General features: G+C 44.6%; 1 protein-coding gene across 2 annotated transcripts in view; it reads left to right on the top strand.

Annotated features, from left to right (window-relative positions):
* Window positions 1–6,721: 6,721 nt before the first annotated feature.
* The window catches only part of MIA3 (MIA SH3 domain ER export factor 3), a 56,591-nt gene continuing 43,414 nt past the window's right edge, over window positions 6,722–19,898 (top strand). For both annotated transcript variants that reach the window (XM_052653663.1, XM_052653664.1), the window contains exons 1-4: window positions 6,722–6,854; window positions 9,711–9,844; window positions 13,817–13,903; window positions 16,253–19,058. In XM_052653663.1, coding sequence (XP_052509623.1) covers window positions 6,722–6,854; window positions 9,711–9,844; window positions 13,817–13,903; window positions 16,253–19,058 — 3,160 coding nt within the window. The remainder of the gene's footprint in view (window positions 6,855–9,710; window positions 9,845–13,816; window positions 13,904–16,252; window positions 19,059–19,898) is intronic.

A 19,898-nucleotide genomic window follows, 5' to 3' on the forward strand; every position in this document is an offset into this window, starting at 1 on the left:
AGAGTCCCCTGGACAGCATGGAGATCAAACCAGACAATCTTAAAGGAAATCAACTCTCTGAGTATTCATTGTAAGGACTGATGCTGAAGCTGAAGCTCCAATACCTTGACCACCTGATGCAAACAACTGACTCACTGGAAAAGACTCTGATGCTGGGCAAGATTGAGAGCAGGAGAAGGGGGCGACAGAGGATGAGTGGTTAGATGGCATCACTGACTCAGTGGACGTGAGTCTGAGCAAACTCCAAGAGATAGTAAAGGACAGGGAAGCCTGGCATTCTACAGTTCACGGGGTCACAAAAAGTTGGAAACAACTTAGCAACTGAAAAACAACAACAAGAAGGTAGGCTTCAGTTTCATTCATTTGCTTATATATATCCAGTTATCCCAGCACCATGTGTTGAAAAGACTTCAGCTCATCTTTGAAAAATACTTGATGTAAAAACTCCAGACTGTCATATTTTCCACCAGCACTTTAGATATATTGATCTTCCATTTTCTGGATTGCATATCCCCAAGGAGAAATTTATCTTTGGGAGAAGGAAATCGCAACCCACTCCAGTACTCTTGCCTGGAAAATCCCATGGACAGAAGGAGCCTGGCAGGCTACAGTCTACGGAGTCGCCAAGAGTCGGACACGACTTAGCAACGAAATCACCACCACCATGTACATAGTGTATCTGTTTTTCTCTCTTAATGAGTATTTTTCATTACCACTGGTTTTAAGCAGTTTGATGTGCATTCATGTCATTTTACTCACGTTCCTTAAGTTTGGGTTTGTTGAGCGTCTTAGATCTGTGAGTTTTCATTGTATTTGGAATGCTTTCTTTCGTTATTTCTTGGAACATGTTTTTCTGTTTCCTGCCTCCTTCAAGGACTCCAGTTACACATGTATTCAGCTGACCCAAGTGCCTCCACTGATACTCTGTTCATTTCTTCCAATCTCTTTTGTTTCATTTTGGAGAGTTCACTAATATTTTCTTCTGCAAAGTCTAGTATGCTGTCACTCCTGTCCAGTGTATTTTCTTGTCAGCCATTGATTTATTCACCTCAGTTTGATTTGGATCATTTTTATATAATCTATGTTATGCTTTTCTGTATAATCTTGAAATATATGAAATATAACTGCATCAGTATCCTTGTGTAATAATTGTATCATCTGTGTTATTTTGGAACATTCCTATCAATTGACTTTTCTTTCCCTTATGGGTTGTATTTTCCTACTTCTTTGCATGCTTCGTAATTTTTATTGTATTCCAGATATCGTGAATTTACCTTGTTAAGTGCTACATCTTTTTTTACTATTTTAAATAACGTTGAGCTCTGTTCTTTGAAATGCAGTTAATTTCCTTGGAAACAGTTTGATCTTTTTAAGACTTGTTTTCAAGCCTTGTTAGGTAGAATAAGAGTAGCTTTAGATCTTAGGCCGATTCTTCTTTATTGAGTAATCTACCTGATGCATTGAATCATAGGTTTTCCACTCTAGCTAGTGAAAATACAAACTATGCTCTATGCCTGTAATTGTTCTTCCTATCCTCTCTGGTGATTCTTCCCTGGCCTAAGGTAGTTCCTCACGTGCAGTTCCTCATCGTTAGTCAGTTGAAGACTTGAGAGGAACATTCTACAGATCTCTCGAGCTCTCTCTGCAAAATTCTCTTTTCTCCATGCTGTTCTCTTCTCTCCTGTACTTTTCTCTTAGGCCTTCCAGCTGTGTTTGTCTCCCCTAACTTTCAAATCTGTCTCTTCAACTCAAGGAGATCCCTTGAATTTCCCCTTTTCTGGTTGTGGCCTGGAAACTTTATCTGGGGAGTAAGTTGGGATAATCATAGCACTCTCTTCATTTGTTCCCCTTACTTTAGGGATCACTATCCTGTAGTGTTTGTTGTCCAATGTCTAAAAATGATCATTTCATATATTTTTGCTAGTTTTCTAGATATTTAACTGAAGCACAGAGGGAGGGAAATCTAGTCCCTGTTACTCCATCTAGACTGGTAGCCATAAGTCTTTAAGAAATGTTTTATCCCATTCTCTCCACTCAGTGGTTTTATCATTGGGAATAGGCTGGATTATTTCTTATAACTTCAATGTTAGGTCTTCTGGATGTTCCTCCACTGTAAGCCTAGCAGTGTTAGGCACCGTGAGAGGCTTACAGTGATAGATGATATTATGCTGTCTTCTGTTTGTTTCAGGTGTACTTGTCTAGTTTTCTCAATCAGAATGCAAATTCTCTTAAGGTCAGGGACCCTCCATACCTTATACTTTACGCCCAATCCCCACAAAACTGGACACATTCATTTATTTATTAAACGTCTATTTAATTGGCTCCACCAGGTCTTGGCTGCACCACTCAAGAGCTTTCCTTGCAGACCCTGGGCCTATCTAGCTGTGGCATGTTGGCTCTGAGGCACGCGGGCTCAGCAGCTGCAGCACGCGGGCTCAGTTGTTCCGGGGTGTGTGGGATCTGAGTTCCCCAGCCAGATTCAAACTTGCATCACCAGACTGGCAGGGGGAGCCTTAACCAGTGGACTACCAGGGAAGTCACCGCATTTATTTTTTGACTGCTACTCAGCCTTTACTTAGTGAAAATTCCATCTGAAGTGTTAAAAAAAATAATACACTTGGGATTAGAGTTTATGTCAAGCATCAGTGTTTAAATGCTATGAGTTAAAAATGAACGCTGATTCATCCACTATAGTTATATATATGCAAGCAGGAAGAACTACCACTCCTGTTCTCACTGTGGTCAGCAGAGAAAATTTTTTTTTTTTTTTTCTGATTACCCACCAAGATTGTTAGTATCTCTTTAAGGTAATAATAATAGTAAAAAAAAAAAAAAAAAAAGTAATGCAGACATCAAATCTATAGAAAATCTACAAAGTAAGCAGTCAGTTCTTCAGCAACTGAGCACTCTCACTCTTCATATAAAAGCACATGTGAAAATCAGTCAAAATAATTATTAATGAAGTAATATTTAATGAGGTCATTTTGAAATTTTGCTTTTCCCACCAATGAATTGTTATTAATACCACTCTAAATAGAAATAATAGAAGTTAAAATGACCTCTTTATCTGCTTTAATATTCTGGTAGGATACAGGAAGAGAGTACAGTATAATTTCATTCACTCCTTCCACAACAAATACGTCCTCAATCAACAGTAAATATATTCCCAGTTTGTTTCTAGTGTTGAGGGTGCTGCTGAAGAGAAGACAGAAGATGGCGTGCTCTATATGGAAGCTCCATGTAGGTAAATAGTATAGTATATTTATAATATGTGAAGAATTATGAGTTCATCAAATCATTGGTTGAGTGCCTCATATATTCCAGATATTTTCCTTGGGGCTTATGTTACACAGTGAACAAAACAGACAAATTCCTTTCTTCCATGAAGCTTATATTCGGGATAGGGGGGCAGACAAATAGGTAAACAAACATAAAGCCGGTGGTAGCTGCTCTGAAGAAAAATAAAGCAGTAAGATGGATTAGATAATCATGCTAATAATGAGGGAGCTCTTATTTACTTAGGCTGGTCAGGGAAGGCATCTCTAATGAGATATGCTATTGATACAAACCCTTGATGAAGTGAGGGAACTAGTTCGCCAGCAGACTATTCAGGGGAACTGTTCCAGGTTGAGGGGAAATTGCAAGTGCAGATGCTCCCATGTATGAGTGGGCTTGGTGTGTTTGAGTGAAACTAACAGAGCCAGGAGAAAGTGCTGGCAAGTGGGAGTAAAAGGGATGAGCAGGGTCAGATCAAAGAAGGCAGTGCAGACCATAATAAAGTCACTGTGTTGTACTTGGAAGTGGAAAGCCAGAGGAAGATTTTGAGCAGAGGAGAGACATGACCACATCTATATCATCAAATGATCGCTCTGACTGCTACTGAGACAATAGACTTTGGGAGAGCAGGGCAGAAGCAGGGAGAAGAGTAAGGAGGCTATTGCAGTCTTTCAGGTGAGAGATGACAGTGGCTTGGCCTGCAGTGTTAACATAGGAGGTGGTCAGATTCTGGGCATCTTTCAAATGCTTATGCTAAGTGAAAGAAGTCAGACAAAAAAAAAACAAAAACAAAAACCCATAATGTATCATCCCATTTATATCAAATTCTAGAAACTAAAAATCAATCTAGAGTAACACTGCCTGTCTGGAGACAGGCAGGAGAGGGGAGGGAGGGACAGCAAGTGAGCATGAGGACTCTTTTCAGGGGGATGGATATGTTTATTACCTTGATTGCGGTGGTAGTCTCAGGAGTGTATACATGTCAAAACTTATCCAGTTGTAGATTCTGTATGCATGTGTATGCTAAGTTGCAAACTTAGCATGTCAAACTCTTTGCAACCCCATGGACTATAGCTCACCAGGCTCCTCTGTCCATGGGATTCTCCAGGCAATAATACTGGAGTGGGTTGCCATGCCCTCTTCCAGGGGTTCTTCCTGACCCAGGGATTGAACCCGATTCTCGTATGTCTCTTGCTTTGGCAGGCAGGTTCTTTACCACTGGTGTTACATGGCAAGCCCCAATTGTACACTTTACATATGTGCAATTTACTGTATGTCAAGTATACCTCAAACAGGTTTCCCTGGTGGCTGAGATGGCAAAGAATCTGCTTGCAATGCAGGTGACTCTGGTTCTATCCATGGGTCAGGAAGATCTCCTGGAGAAGGGAATGGCAACCCACTCCAGTATTCTTGCCTAGAGAATTCCATGGACAGAGGAGTCTGGAAGGTTACAGTCTGTGGGGTTGCAAAGAGTTGGACACAACTGAGTAAATCTCTGCCTGTCTGTCTATACCTCAATAAAGTAATTCAAATAAAGGGTGCCCAGGATTATCTGATGGATTGGACTTGGGGTATGAGACAAAGAGGAGTCAGAATAGTTTGTAAGTTTTTGACTTGAACATCTGGAAAATGGAATTAAATGACCAGTTGTTGAGATAGGGAATATTGAAAGGAGCATGGCTTGAGAGAGAAAATAAGAAGTTTGGGTTTCAACATATTAAGTTGGGGATGCCTAATAAACAAATCTAAGATTCTAAAGCAAAGAAGCACATAGCAGAAAAGAAATGAAGAACTCCTAATGACAATACTATTTCCACAGGTACCTAATCTGTTGTATAGTCTCTCCAGACAGCATGGGAACAACACTGGACCAGTGGGACATCTTATGGCCCCTGTAGATAAACAACTGTGAACTCTTTCTCGTCTTTTTCTTTATTCAACATTATGGTTTGCATAGATGGACCACATTCTTTCCTCTTGCTTTTAAGGAATCCAGTCAGTTTGGGAAACTAGTTAATGGGTTTGATTGGCATTTGGGGTTGGTTGATGATTAGCCTTGGCGGAGACTATAGAGAGAAGCCCGTGGTCACAGACAAATGCAATATCTTCATCTTGAAAATGAAGGCAGTAATAGGACCTACTATTATTGTGAAGATTAAACACATTGATACCTATAAGGACTTTAGAATACCACCTGGACATAAAGAAAACACTCAACAAATGGTAGCCGCTATTTACTAGCTTTTCCTTCCTAACAACTTTTGCTCCTTGTCGTTTTGATGTGAGTTGGTTTCTCCTGAATTGTGGGCTTCTTTAGACAAAGGCCTGATATCTTGTCTGTTGATCTACATGTTTGCCTTCACCACACTAGTGTTTTGTCCAGCGGCTGGCCTAAAATGGTAGCATAAAATGGAATTTCAACATATTGGCATTGAATTACATTATTCTCCCCTTCTGGATACGAGCTTCTCTGCTGGCTCAGACGGTAAAGAATCTGCCTGCAATGTAGAAGACCCTGGTTCTATCCCTCAGCGGGGAAGATCCCCTGGAGAAGGGAATGGCTACCTACCCCAGCATTCTTGCCTTGACAGTATCCTTCTTGGACAGAGGAGGCTGGCGGGCTACATTCTATGGGGTCGTAAAGAATCGGACACGACTGAGCGACTAACACTTTCAATTTCTTATGGATAAACCCCCCAGAATCTGAAGATCTCAGCATGGGGACCCATTGCCCACCTCCATCCCTCAGGGCTAGGGGACGAGGGGTGCAGAAAAAGGCCAAGCAGGCCACAGGCTCTAATGTACATCACCGACCCATCATTCTATTGACCCCTCCTTTTCCCATAAGGAGATCACAGGATGGGGATGCTCCCCAAAACTCCTGGGTGTCGGAAGAGGGAATCTCGAACTGGAGACTAGCAGTGGAAAACCGTGGGTGGGATTTGGTAGTTAGGAAAAAGAAGTATCAAACCACGAAGGGGAGGTGATGATGAGCCAGACTGAGAAGGACCAGAAATCGGGAGCTGCAAGAAAGGGGTCAGAGAAGACCTGCTGTCGGGATGGCGCGGGGTGGGGGGCTGCAAGGTGGAAGAGCAGAGTGAGCGAGGACTGGAGTCTCGCGGAGGGTCGACGACGCAGGGACCGAGGCAAAGGCTCGCGATTGGACGAGGAGGAAGAGAGAGTCCCGGTTGCCAAGGCAGCCACACGACGAGGAGGCCTCGGCAAGGAGGTGGGAGCGCGCGTCCTCCTCCTCCGGGACCCCCGCGGTCCCCTCCCGGAGGCCGCGCTGACGTGTCGCTCGCGGCCTCCCAGGCCGGCGGGCGCCGCCCCTCCCGCCGCCGCGCGTCCCCCGCCCGCGCGCCCCGCCCCGCGGCCCGCGCTCCGCCCGCCGGCGCCCGCCCCGGCCGCGTCCTCCGCGTCACCGGCTCCGCGAGGGGACCACAACATGGCTGCGGCGCCGGCGCTGCTCTTCTGGCTGCTCCTGCTCGGGCCGCCTTGGCGGGTGCCGGGCCAGCCGGAGCAGGACCCCGGCCGGCGCTTCTCGCAGCTCAAACTCTGCGCGGACGAAGAATGCAGCAGTGAGTGCCGGGAGGGCGGCGGCGGCGCCCGGGCATCGCGCGGGCGGGAGCGCGGCCGCCCCGCAAGCCGACCCGGGGGGCGCAGGCCGGGAGGGCGGGGCGCCGGCGGCGGGGGAGGGCGGCCTCCGGCTCCCTGCGGCTGTCCCCTCCCGCTCTCCGGGCGCCCGGGCCAGCCGGCCTCGGCGGTGGGGGGGGGTCTCTGCCTCCCACTTGTTGCCAGCCTTTCATTTTTCCTTCGCGGACGGAGGCGGGGGATGGAGTGAGGGGTTCGGAGGTGGCCCCCGGTTTCCCCGGGGGCCGCTCGCAACGTCCCCTCCCCCGGCTCGCCCCGGCTCCGAGGGGCGGTGGGGTTGCGCGCCGCGCGCCCCGGGCTCCGCGCGCTGCCGGCGAGCGCTTTCCTGCTCCCGTCGCCGGGTCCTCGCTGGGTGCAGTCCGGGGGCGGATGCGCCGGGACTCGGTGGGCGGCTTCCCTGCCGCAGGTTGCTAGGGCCGGGAAAAACCTCCCTGGCGCAGCCCCTTCGCCCCTCTGCTTCAGTCACATTCGGGGCTCGGACCGCCTTTTCAACAGGGATTGGAGTTGAGGTTTGGGACGAGCCCGGAGTCCAGGCATGAGGTGTGTTCCAAGGTCCCCTCCCCGGCTCTACCTCAGTCCTATCATTTCTGTGCTTGGAAGGCTCCCGCAAATAGCCCGGAAGGAAGGGCATCGCGAAGGCCAAAATCTTGTCTCTCGAAAGAGGCTGAGACACTGCCAGTCTCAGCCTCTGGTACCAGTCGTCTCTAATGCGCAGGAAGCGGAATTGTTCCCTAACCGAGAATTCGGGGTGGGCTGGGGGTAGTGAGAAGGGCAGAGATCCCCAGACTCAGATGAGGAAGATTGTTAAAGTGAAAATAATAAATACCCCAGGGGTTTTATAAATCCAAGCCAGCTTGAGCCTTGATCAGTTACATTGTTGGGCTCTCTTCCTGTGTGTTTGCCTTGGGCCCCTATCATCGTTGTGGTCTCAAATAACCTTGTAACTTACTGACAACCGTTTCACACAAGGTTGTTCATGTGTTGTAATCAGTGCATATAGAAAAACATTCCTTCTGAGGCCAAAGCCTACAGTTTAGCTATTTAGATTGAAATCAGTGTTATTCAAAAACAAATTTCACAATCGGACGAACCGGAGCACTGCCACATCATTAGGGGAAAGAAAGGAGGCAGTCTTGGATCTGTTTAAGCCATTCCTAGAGGTAACCCTAAGACTGATGTAAATAAACGCTACAAAAGTGGAGCAACTTCCATCAGTTTTTCCTGCAGTTTTCTCAGAGTAAGTCCAGGTTATTAGGAAGCAGTGTTGGATATGGCCAGTGTTGGCTATGCTCAAACACTACCCTGCCTGGGTACCTCAAAACCAGTCATCTGGAAAATTATAACATCTCTAATGCTTCATCAGTATGGAGACATGGTGTTAGAAGGGCCCATGGGTGTCACGTAATTGGAGAAATGGCGTGTGTCCAACAAGTGTAGCCAAAGGCAATAGCCAGCAGCTAGAGCAGGCCCGGGTCCCGTGTTGTTTTACATAAAGTGTTTGTTTAGTGAGGTGTGTCCATGTTAGCTGTCCTTGTGTGCCTTTCAGATAGCTGCCCCACAGAGTGCATTATGTTGTCATCTGATTTATTATTATACCTCTGCAGTGATCTTCCTCTTTCCAATTCTGATAGGATCCCCAGTCTATCAATTTAAAAATTGTCCATCACCTTCAACTTTGCCTCTCACCTAATTATATCTGAATTAGAATGCTGACATGTATTAAAATAATCAGCTTCAAAGTCCAAATAACCCCCTTTAAATCTGTGTTTGTCCCTCAAATATGTATGTAAAGATACATCTTAAGCTACTTATTGTCAGTTGGCTTTTAGACAAGTGTTATTTCCGTTTCATCCTTCCCTTTCTCTGCTGTTTAATTGCATTTGTTATCTCATTTGACGAGAAGGTGTGAATTTGGCCAACAAAATAAAATACTGCTTCTATCAATTTCTAGATCAAATATAGTTTAAGTCCTGCATGTTAAGACTGAAGGTAACTACTGGACAGTTCTCATGGTTTTGCTTGTCCCTGCTACCTACGATTTTGCTTATAGAAACAAAGCCTGTTTGCCCACTTTTGATTTTGTTTATAGAAATAAATAAACCTCCTTAATGTTGGATATATTCAACATTATATGATTTCAGAAGATATTATCTTATGTGATTGGATCCATAATTGGGTATGATATCCTCTCTCATTAATTTATCCAGATACTGACAGACCAACTTGACTGCAAGTGAAGTGGAAGGTGTTTACTGTTACACAGTAGCAGTTACAACCATTTAAAGATAGGGCCTTTTAGTGGTTAGTTTAAGTTAATTGAGCTCTTGGGGGTTCTTGGGTGCTCTCCCCAGTTACCTGTTACCACTGCATGTAGTCACGCTCACACTAGTCACATCTGTGCTTGAATTTACCCAACTGCAAAGTGAAGCTTTTTATAATTATGAAACAGCAAAGACTGAAAGCTAGATGGTTAGAGAGGGAACCAAGAGTTTCACTCGAGACCAGCCCTGGGTGGCAGTGGACGCATTGCTTTTTGTTTGCATTATCCATAGAGGAAAACGGGGCAAGTTTACCTCTTTCCTGCCTACTTGCAGGGGGATGTCCTGATTTATAACGATACAGCTCTATAGATGCTCTGAGCATATGAGTTGAGGCTGATTGGTTTCAGAGAGTAATGGAGAATCTTGATTGTTGTTTACAGTGGATTGTTACGTTTCCTGATAAATCCGTATTTGAAAGTTGAATCCTGATACCCACTTTTTTTCCCCCCTCTTTCTATACAGTGCTAATGTACCGGGGTGAGGCTCTAGAAGATTTTACAGGCCCGGATTGTCGTTTTGTGAATTTTAAAAAAGGAGACTCTGTATATGTCTACTATAAACTGGCAGGGGGATCGCCTGAAGTTTGGGCTGGAAGTGTAAGTAAAAATTTGTCATAATTTTCTGCCTTTTTATTGACTTGTTTAGCTGTAGATTTAAATAGCTACAGTTTCTTGGGGTCTTTGATGGAGTTAACTTGTCTCCTCTGCTTGACTGTGAAAAAAGGGGCTTGTTCTGTGTCCCCTGCTGGCATCAGGCCTGGTGCAGAAGAGGGTCTCCAATAGAAGTGAACTGCTTCCACGTGCTGCTCCTCAGAGTCAGGCCTTACCAGCCATGAGTGCTCCATACATAGCAAATAAGGATGTGGTGTGTATATATATACACAGTATTCAGTTCAGTTCAGTTAGGTTCAGTCGCTCAGTCGTGTCCGACTCTTTGCACCTCGTGGACTGCAGCTCGCCAGGCCTCCCTGTCCATCGCCAACTCCCGGAGTTTACTCAAACTCATGTCCATTGAGTCACAATAGAATATTATTCATTCATAAAAAGACTGCAGTCTTGCTATTTGCAACGTGGGTGGATTGGAGGGTGTCGTGTTAGTGAAATAAAGTGAAAGTGAAGTCACTCAGTCGTGTCCGACTCTTTGCGACCCCATGGACTATATCCTACCAGGCTCTTCTGTCCATGGAATTTTCCAGGCAAGAGTACTGGAGTGGGTTGCCATTTCCTTCTCCAGGGGATCTTCCCGACGCAGGGATTGAACCTGGGTCTCCCGCACTGCAGGCAGACGCTTTACCCTCTGAACCACCAGGGATAGGGCAAAGACAAATACTGTACGTTATCACTTATAAGTGGAAGCTAAAAAGTAAGACAAATAAATATAATAAAACAGAAGCAGTCTCACAGATGCAGAAAAGAAACTGGTAGTTACCAATAGTGAAACCTGAAACTTCACTTCACTTTGAAACTTCTTAACTTCATTGTTTCAAAAAGGAAGGATTGGTGAGCTAGACTTAATCCTGTAAAATATAGGCAAGGTAGGTCTCTTGCCTGGAAAATCCCATGGATGGAGGAGCCTGGTGGGCTGCAGTCCATGGGGTCACTGGGAGTTGGACACGACTGAGCGACTTCACTTTCACTTTTCACTTTCATGCATTGGAGAAGGAAATGGCAACTCACTCCAGTGTTCTTGCCTGGAGAATTCCAGGGACGGGGGAGCCTGGTGGGCTGCCGTCTATGGGGTCGCACAGAGTCGACTGAAGTGACTTAGCAGCAGCAGCAGCAGCGTTTCAGGCATTCCTGTTAAAGACTTGATTTTTTTAAAAGAAATTTTTTCTAAACTGTTAACATACCTAATCATGTGTGCCGTTTCTGTTAAAAAAGCAAAATGTCCTTTTTGCCGTGTGCTTTCCTGTTTGTTTGCTTGTTTTGCTTGCAACTGCTGGGGCATCCTTTTCCTGCTCTTTGGACACTTGCTCCCACAAGTTCTTCCCAGAAGGTCTGTTCCCAGCTAGCTCTGTGGGTGTGGGGATGGTGGACATGAAAATCAATGACTTTGTCATGCTTTGATGTTTTTAATGAGGCGATTCACTAGAAGTGACCTGATTGGCAGGCTTATGAGCTATTGTCCTTTCCTTTCTGTGTGATGTGTTGCCTGATTATTTATTGAAAGTAGTAAGAATCCTGAATACCCTAAGGATTGTCCAAACTTAGAGAAACACTCAGTCCCAAAAGTGAACATTTTCATTCTCTGTAAATCAGACAACAGAAAAGAAAGCTTAAGAATCTCCTATCAGGAAAAACAGATTTATTTTGCTGGTGGTCCAGGTTCCTACAGAGGAGTCCAGTAAGACCAACTGGTCGGGTACAACCTTTCTATTTAGGCAGAATCCCAGTTGAATGGCTCAGATGCTGAAGAATCTGCCTGCAGTGCAGGAGACCTGGGTTTGATCCCTGAGTCGGGAAGATTCCCCTGGAGAAGGGAAAGGCTACCCACTCTAGTGTTCTTGCCTGGAGAATTCCATGGACAGAGGAGCCAGGCAGGCTACAATCCATAGAGTCACAAAGAGTCGTACACAACTGAGCGACTAACACACACACACACACACCAGTCCAATCCCCATACTCAGAAGAGAATCTGTTCCTCTAAAGTCTATCGCATGGAATTCCTTGATAGGCTTTACTCTTGGGACTTTTTTTTCAAGTCCATACCATTTTTGATAAAGTGGTGAAATTGGAGCATTTGGGTAAGTGAACTTGACACTCACTTCTAGAGAGCCTGCCGATCTTTCTGGTGCCTGACTCTGACCCTGGCTTTGCAGGGAAACCCTGCCCTCAGCTCTCAGCCAGAAGGGATCTTTGCTGTCTAATAATCGTTTAGGTGGCGCTTTGTTTGCACTGCTCGTGTGGCATTCCTTTTACTGCCCAGTATCGCGGTTAATGTGTACTGTCTTAGCTCTAGTAAAGTCAGAAACTCTATAATGGGGCATGTGTCTTACCCATTTTCCTTGTGAATATTTCCTTTCAGGGAGCAGCACTTGTTTCCATTTGTCCCAAGGGTAGCTTATGTAGATTTTGTTCTCTTGAAACAATATTCTTTTCCCAAATCAAATCAACAGACATGAGATAACGGAAGCAAGATTAGATATAAAAGTTACCTTCAATCATGAGGGCCTATGATTCTGTGTCTTTTTGTCAGATCCTAAGAAACCTACGGGACCTATTTGATGTAAAAATATATGGAGTTTTTTATGACCTGTGGTCTCAGTTGACAAAGATCACAAGATAAATTTATTTCCTTTCTCCACATAGCTCTGATTTCTTTCCCTTTTCTAGATTCTCTTAATAAACTTTTCCTGAGAAGGAAAAAAGTGTATTTTCCCTCAGCCTCCCCTCTCATTTCATGATTAAAAACTCTGTCTCCTGAGCTTTCAAGATGGTTCTTGTTTCTATTTCTTAGTTTTCATTCTGCAGCTTTTTTTTTCTTTTGGTTCTTTAGAATTTTATACTTTAACTGCCAGTGTAGCAATTTAAAATTGCACTGTCTTATCTAATCTTCAAGGCAGTGTTCTTGTAAAACTGGCTTTCACAGAGTTGCCAGATATAACAAAAGCTCTCATAATGTGGGTATTTTAGGAGTTGGTGATAAGATACCCTCTTTTTTTTCTTTCTGTGCATTTGATCTGCATGTCAGCCTCCTCCTTTATTGATTGGGAAGAGATCTGCTACTCCCTTTCAGACTATAGTTAGTAAAAGACAGTGTGTGTTTCTCAAGAGGACACACAATATATTGATGATAATACCTTTTAGTTCTCCTTGGTGGCGCAGTCAAGAGGCTATCTGTAATGCAAGAGATCCGGGTGGTTCAATCCCTGGGTCAGGAAGACCCCCCTGGAGAAGGAAACGGCAACCCAACCCAGTATTCTTGTTGGGAAAGCTGTTAGTGCTGTAGATAAATGGGATTATCTTCTGTCTTTACTTGCATGAAACTAAGCTTGCAGTGTAGATTAGTATGAATTTTATTTTCTCCCACAAAACTTGAAAATCTAGTTTGGAAAAAGCTAGTGCAGCCCGTGGTACCAGTCAATATTTGCCTTTTGCCTTTTGTATTGGTCATGCATTTCAGGAATGTATTTTTGTTTTTTTGCTTATTAATATGTCTAAGACCTGGTTTATGAGTGATGCTGTGAAATGTGCAGATAAATTCTTGTTAGAGGGTATTTGGAATTGTTTCTAGCCAACTTTTATTTACATAGTTTTAATTGTATAATATACACTAACTTTCTCTTGTACAGATCTTCTAGCTGTTTCAGAAATCTCACTGTATGTGCCCTGTGTTTAGAATTAGGCTGAATATTCAAAGAAAATTTCAGTGGTTTTAGAAAAGTTGTCCTTAAAACATTCTGTACTTAATTTATATTGGAATAATAACCTCATAATAGCAACTATCTATCTCTTGTGGTTATATCTACCTATCTGTATGTTTCCTCTGACTACTGAGAAGTCTCTCGTTTATGTTTCTTATACAGAATTTTGATTGATACTCATTTCTTCTGCTGTTTTTTAATGTAGGTTGGGCGTACTTTTGGATATTTTCCAAAGGATTTAATCCAAGTAGTCCATGAATATACTCAAGAAGAGCTGCAAGTTCCAACAGATGTAAGTTGTGGATTCTGTTGTTGTTGTTCTCAGTTATAAATTGACTTATAAATTCACCAATTACACCTAATTAACTAATTTTGAATGTGTTTTGATTAAAACACATACAATCATAAAAAATTAGTGTTGGGGTTAGGGTTACACTTAATTAACTAATTTTGAATGTGTTTTGATCAAAAAAGGAAAAGCAAGTTAACATCTATGCATCAGATTTTAATTTATCAGACTGCCTTTAAAGAAAAGAGAAGTTTGAAAAGGATTTATAGGAGACTTTGTATCAGAATCTGATAGTTCTACGTTGAAGCAGGTGTTCTTGTACAAGGCTATGTATGCTTATTCAGGATTTTTATTTGCTGCTTGATAGAAAAAAATGAAGAACTCAGTATCTTTGTATTTAGTTATTAAATTTAGGAAGTAAATAATTTTTTACTTTTTTTTTTTACTTCAAATTACCTGAAGTAATTTTTTTTTTTTTTACTTCAAGCAAGATGAGAAGTTGTCTCAATACTCATTGAATAGCCTTTAGACATTTCGAGTATATAGAATCAGGTTAAATTAATCGAACCCTAAATTATATATTAGGCCATAAGGTTTTCTTTTGGACCCTTTAATGATATAAGGGATTAGAGTCATGGGATAGATTCTGGAAAAGGGAACCTGAGTGTTTCACACAAGGTGCAGCCTCGAATCTGCAGGGTCCTGACTGCACAGTCTGGAAAGCATTCATCCAGGTGCACTAACTTAAGGAGCTTTGTGGTGACAAGGATTTTGTGTTCTAGGATCCTCACTCCAGCTGATTATTTTCTGGAGTTTTAAAATTAATGAGAATTGAAACCCACCTTCAAATAGAAGTCTAGCAACTCTTTGGAGTCGCTGTGAGAGTGTGCAGGCTGCTGGCCTGGGGCATGTATCAGTTGAGCTCTGCTGAATAGATGAAGTCACAGAGCCATTGCTATTCTCGAAACTTTTTGTCTTCCCAAGGGTCATGAAATCAGCCTGACTGCCTGTTAGTCCTTGCTGCTAATGAGGATACTGCTGGGAGGGAAATGCACACTAGACAGCAGCTCGTGGGTCATAGAGACCTCATTTGTTGGGGAGTCCGCCTTCTTGTCACACCTCTCACTCCATGCTTCCCTCAATGTGAAGAAATGGCTTAGAAAGGCACGTGGTGAGCAGAGGAATCATTCGTTCCTGCCACACTTGTCCAGTCTCTCCAAGGACTGTGAGAGTTTAGTTAGGGGAAGGAAATTATCTTTGTTGGTTTTTAAACTTTTCCCTCTGTTTAATGACCCCTTTTATGTCAATTCATTTACTAGCAGAGGTTAAAAAAAAGTATTAGGTTTATGGGTAGTCTGAAAGCAGATCTCTTTGACACCTAATCAGAACCCTGATTTAGAGTAGGGTGTATCCCTCACTGAATCTTGTCTTCAAGCCGTACTTGTGATGGTTAAGTGGGGGCCCCTTGACACCATTCTTTGTCTCTCGATATTTTTACTTCCCTTACACTTGTATTTCAGTAAGATGCTTCTTAAGCTGATTTAACTTTCCCAGTCCAAGGAAAGTATAAGTCAGGAATCTGCTGTAGACCGAGAGCCTGTCAGCAAGGTGGTACTGCCTGTTTCCAGCTAGGTAAGCAGGAAAGTACAGCCTAGAGGGGAGGATGATGGAGATGCTGGGTGGTCTTCCAGTTTCTTCTGGACAAACTATTATGGGGTAAATTCCCAGAGCATCAGGTATAAATGCAGGAAGCGGGGGAGGACCAATAAATGATGCCCTACTTTTCCCTACTTGTACTCAGAACAAACTGAGAAATCCAGCAGGCAGGTAGATGGAGACCAGGATGTCACCATCTCTTACTGATAAAACTTTTTGGAGAACACAGCTCAAGTGTGCAGAAATTAATGGGCTTTTGAACATGGCAGTCTAGAATGAGACAGACTTACCCAGCCACATGCAGATCTAGCCAACTAGGGGGCTCTCCTAGTGGACTGTCCCTTATAAAACTGACAGCACGGAAGAGAGGGTGTGTGTTCCCTCCAGCCAGGCCCAAGCAGAGAACAGGGGTGGTGCAGGACAAACCCACCAGCCACATGAGTCATTCCTCCTCAGGGAAAAAGAGAATGAAGGGAAGCCAGGAATACCACTCGGGTAGGAGCCCTTCCTCATGGAAATACGAAGCCAAGGGAAAGATGGGGTCTATCCTTCTATCTCCTGACTCCCCAGGGTTGGCACAAAAGCCCTTCCAGGGCCAAACATGAATTTGCAGTCATCTCTGTCATTAGCGTGGGCAAGCACTTGTTCTTGTGACGCTCGGTTAGTGACCCACTAATGTTTTTCTTTGCCTTGCAGGAGACAGATTTCGTTTGTTTTGATGGGGGAAGAGATGATTTTGATAATTATAATGTCGAAGAACTTTTAGGGTTTTTGGAATTGTACGATTCTGCCACTGAAGATTCTGAAGAAGTTAAAGAAAAAACTGCTCGGCATGTGGAAGAACCTCCTGAAGCATCTAATGAAAGTGACGCTGAACCTGAGCCAGGAGAAGCCAACTCAGAGGAAAGTGAAAGTGTATTCTCAGAAAACACTGCCGAACTCAGGGAGAGATCTGAGGCTCAGAAGAGCCACCCCCAGGTAAACAGTCAAACAGGTCATGCTCAGGGAGAGCGAACTTCATTCGAATCTTTTGGAGAAATGCTGCAAGATAAGTTAAAAGTGCCAGAAAGCGAAAACAACAAAACCAGCAATAGTTCTCAGGTCTCGCGCGAGCAGGAGAAGATCGACGCTTATAAACTTTTGAAAACAGAAATGACTCTGGACTTGAAAACCAAATTTGGCTCAACTGCCGATGCACTTGTATCTGATGATGAGACGACCAGACTTGTTACTTCATTAGAGGACGATTTTGTTGAGGATTTGGATCCTGAATATTACACAGTGGGAAAGGAAGAAGAGGAGGATAAAGAAGACTTCGATGAGCTGCCGTTGCTAACCTTTACAGATGGAGAAGATACGAAAACTCCAGGGCACTCCAGAATTGAGAAACACCCAACAGAGAAAGAGCAGAATTCAAAGGAAGAGCATAAAGTTGAGGAAACTCAGCCCCCAGGCATCAAAAAGGGTGATGAAAAGGTACCAAAACCCCGGGAAGATACCATCTTCTCTGATGTTATGGAAGGGGAAGAAAACGCAGACACAGATGTAGAGAGTTCTGATTCAAAGGAAGAGGGTGACCCATTAGTCGTGGATAGCAGATTGGGGAAACCACGACCAGAAGATCATACTGACCCTGAAAAGGCAGCAGACAGCCTTGTGAGTGTAGAAGTCCGCAAAGCAGACAGTGACCACGACCCAGAAGTGGGCGCAGGACTTCACATGAAAGGCAAGGGGCGGAAAGTTGAGGAACCCAAGAGGGACTGGGTGCAGCACGAGGTAGGGCTAGAGGACGAGACGGAAGACCACCAGACTGTGCACGGGTCTTCTCAGAGTGGCCACCTCAGCTCTCCACCAGCTGCTGAAAAAAGCACAGAAACATTAAAATCAGCCTTTGCTAACCAAGAGAATGACCTGAAAGGAGCAGCCGTTCACATCTCAAAAGAAATGCTTCATGAAGAAAAGCCCTCAGGGCGGAGCTTGGAAGGTGCCTCAGAGAGTGACTCAGTCCCGCAAGCAAAAGCAGCCGGGAATCAAGGGAATGAAGGAAAGACGGAACAGGAATCTGTGGGTATGGCAGCACCCTTGGGTGATCATCAGCGTAATGCTTCCAAAGACAGCATGGGGGACGTAGACGGTTCAATAAGTGGACCTAAACCACATGTGCTTTCAGGGGAGCATCCAAGCGCAGAACTTATAAAGGATCGGCTTCTTAAACTTCAAAATCAGACTAGGTTCTCCTCTCCAGATGACATGGGCTTGCCAGGAGGCCTGGAAGAAGAGGGTCCCGTTCTGGAAAGAAATCTTTCTTGGCAACAAGGAGGTGTGGCTGCCACAGTTAATAAGCAAGTGAGCGAGAAGAGAAAGCTCTCTGAGGAAGAGGTCACCAGGGTCACCAAGGATGCCTCGGATGAAGGGCAGGAAGTAGGAAAAACAGGCCAAACCGATAGCACAGAAGGACGAGGCTTCCACCCAAAAGAACCAAACCCAGAAGATGAAGATTACAGCTCTGAAGAACTCCTGGAGGATGAAAATGCTCTAAGTGCAAAGCAGTCTAAAGAAAAAAGCCCTGAGATTCAGGATAAGAGGTTAGATGTTGACCTGCAAAACCCTGAAAAACCTGTTTCAGGTGCCATTAAGACTGATCCAGAAACTGAAAAAAACAAAGAAGAAACTAGTCATATGTCGGAAAATGAAAGAACAAATGAGACTGCAGGTAAAGGGGTAGACAGTCTGGGCAGGGACCCAGGTGGCCCAGTGGAGGAAAAAGAAGGAAGCTCGCCTGTGCATCAGAAGGTACAGAGACCCTCTGAAGGAAGTGACTTTCCTGGCAAGAAAGAAAATCAGACTCCAGAGCTAGGGGAAGCGTCTCAGAAGAAAGATCCTGATTATCTTAAAGAAGACAACCATGAGGGCCACCCAAAGACCTCAGGGCTCACAGAGAAGCCTGGGGTAGAACCCTCGAAAGAGGACGACAAGGATGCAGAGAAATTCATGGACCCAGGAAGCCAGGGGTCTGCTTCTGAGGACCATGATGATGACCCGTTCCCCTGGGCTCCACATGCCCCCGTGCAGCCTGAGGAGAGTCTCCATTCGGAGGACTTGCCCATAATCAGCAGCTTCTTTAAAAATCAGCAGTCTCTGCAGCGATTCCAAAAGTACTTTGACATCCACAAGCTGGAAGCCATGTTCCAGGACATGTCATCCAAGCTGAAGTCAGCGCAGCGTGAGAGCCTGCCCTATAACGTGGAGAAAGTCCTTGATAAGGTCTTTCGTGCTTGGGAGTCACACATTCTGACGGAGGCAGAGAACATGCTTGATGCTCACGCGATGGAAAACAGAGACCTGGAAACAAAGGACAGTAGCATGTTTGAGGAGGCTGCAGTGCTCGATGACGTTCAAGACCTGATCTATTTCGTCAGGTACAAACACTCCACAGTGGAGGAGACTGCTCCCCCGGCAGCGGCACAGCCTGTAGAGGGAGGCTGGGATGGACCAGCGGAAGGTGAGGTACCCAGCTGTGGCCTTGAAGGGTTGGGCTTGAGAAATAGGCATGGGGGCCCTGGGGCTGCTGAAGTGCCTCGTGCCTGATCTTTGAAGCTCTCTCCACAGATCCCAATGTGCCCAGAGGTGAGGGGCAATGCAGGGATGTCCACACGGCCCTGCCCACCTTCTCTCTTTAGGCTGGAGTATAGATAAATATTTTTTGATCCACTTTTCACTTAGACAGTCGAGACCGGTAGCATCCTCTGCAGGAAACTTTATAAAAAGAAAAAGACTCGAGCAAGAAAATGGTGTACAAAGTAGACCTGGTGACAGATTACCAATTTCATGAAAGCGCTTTTTGAACACATTTTCTTCATCATGAAATAACTGCTGTCTGTCCAGGGATGGACTGGCATTAACTTTTAACTCGATGCCTTGCCTGAGTTCATGCCCTCTAACATTCTTCTTCTTTTTTTTTTTTTTTCTTAAGAAAGTTTTTGTTTGGTTGGTTGGTTTTGTTTTTTGGCCACACTGAGCGACGTGCAAGATCTTAGTTCCCTGACTAGGGATCGAACCCAAGCCCCCTGCAGCGGAAATGCAGAGTCTTAACTACTGTACTTCCCCCCTGCCCAGCTTTCATCTTCAGTGGATGCCATGTTCTTCCCTGCTCTGTTAAGGCAGGCACTTTGGTCAGTTAAATTCTACCAAGCCCTTGAGTTCTTGCATTCAGATTCCATTCCAACCAAGGAACGGAACCAGGATGCAGAGCCTCCTAACACAGCACTTGACATAGAAGCCATTCTGTAAAGAGCGACTGGACCGACCCTGAGGCAGCACCCTAGAAGAGTTGATTCCTAGC

The sequence above is a fragment of the Budorcas taxicolor genome, chromosome 16 (assembly GCF_023091745.1).
Source record: "Budorcas taxicolor isolate Tak-1 chromosome 16, Takin1.1, whole genome shotgun sequence".
Classification (NCBI taxonomy): domain Eukaryota; kingdom Metazoa; phylum Chordata; class Mammalia; order Artiodactyla; family Bovidae; genus Budorcas; species Budorcas taxicolor.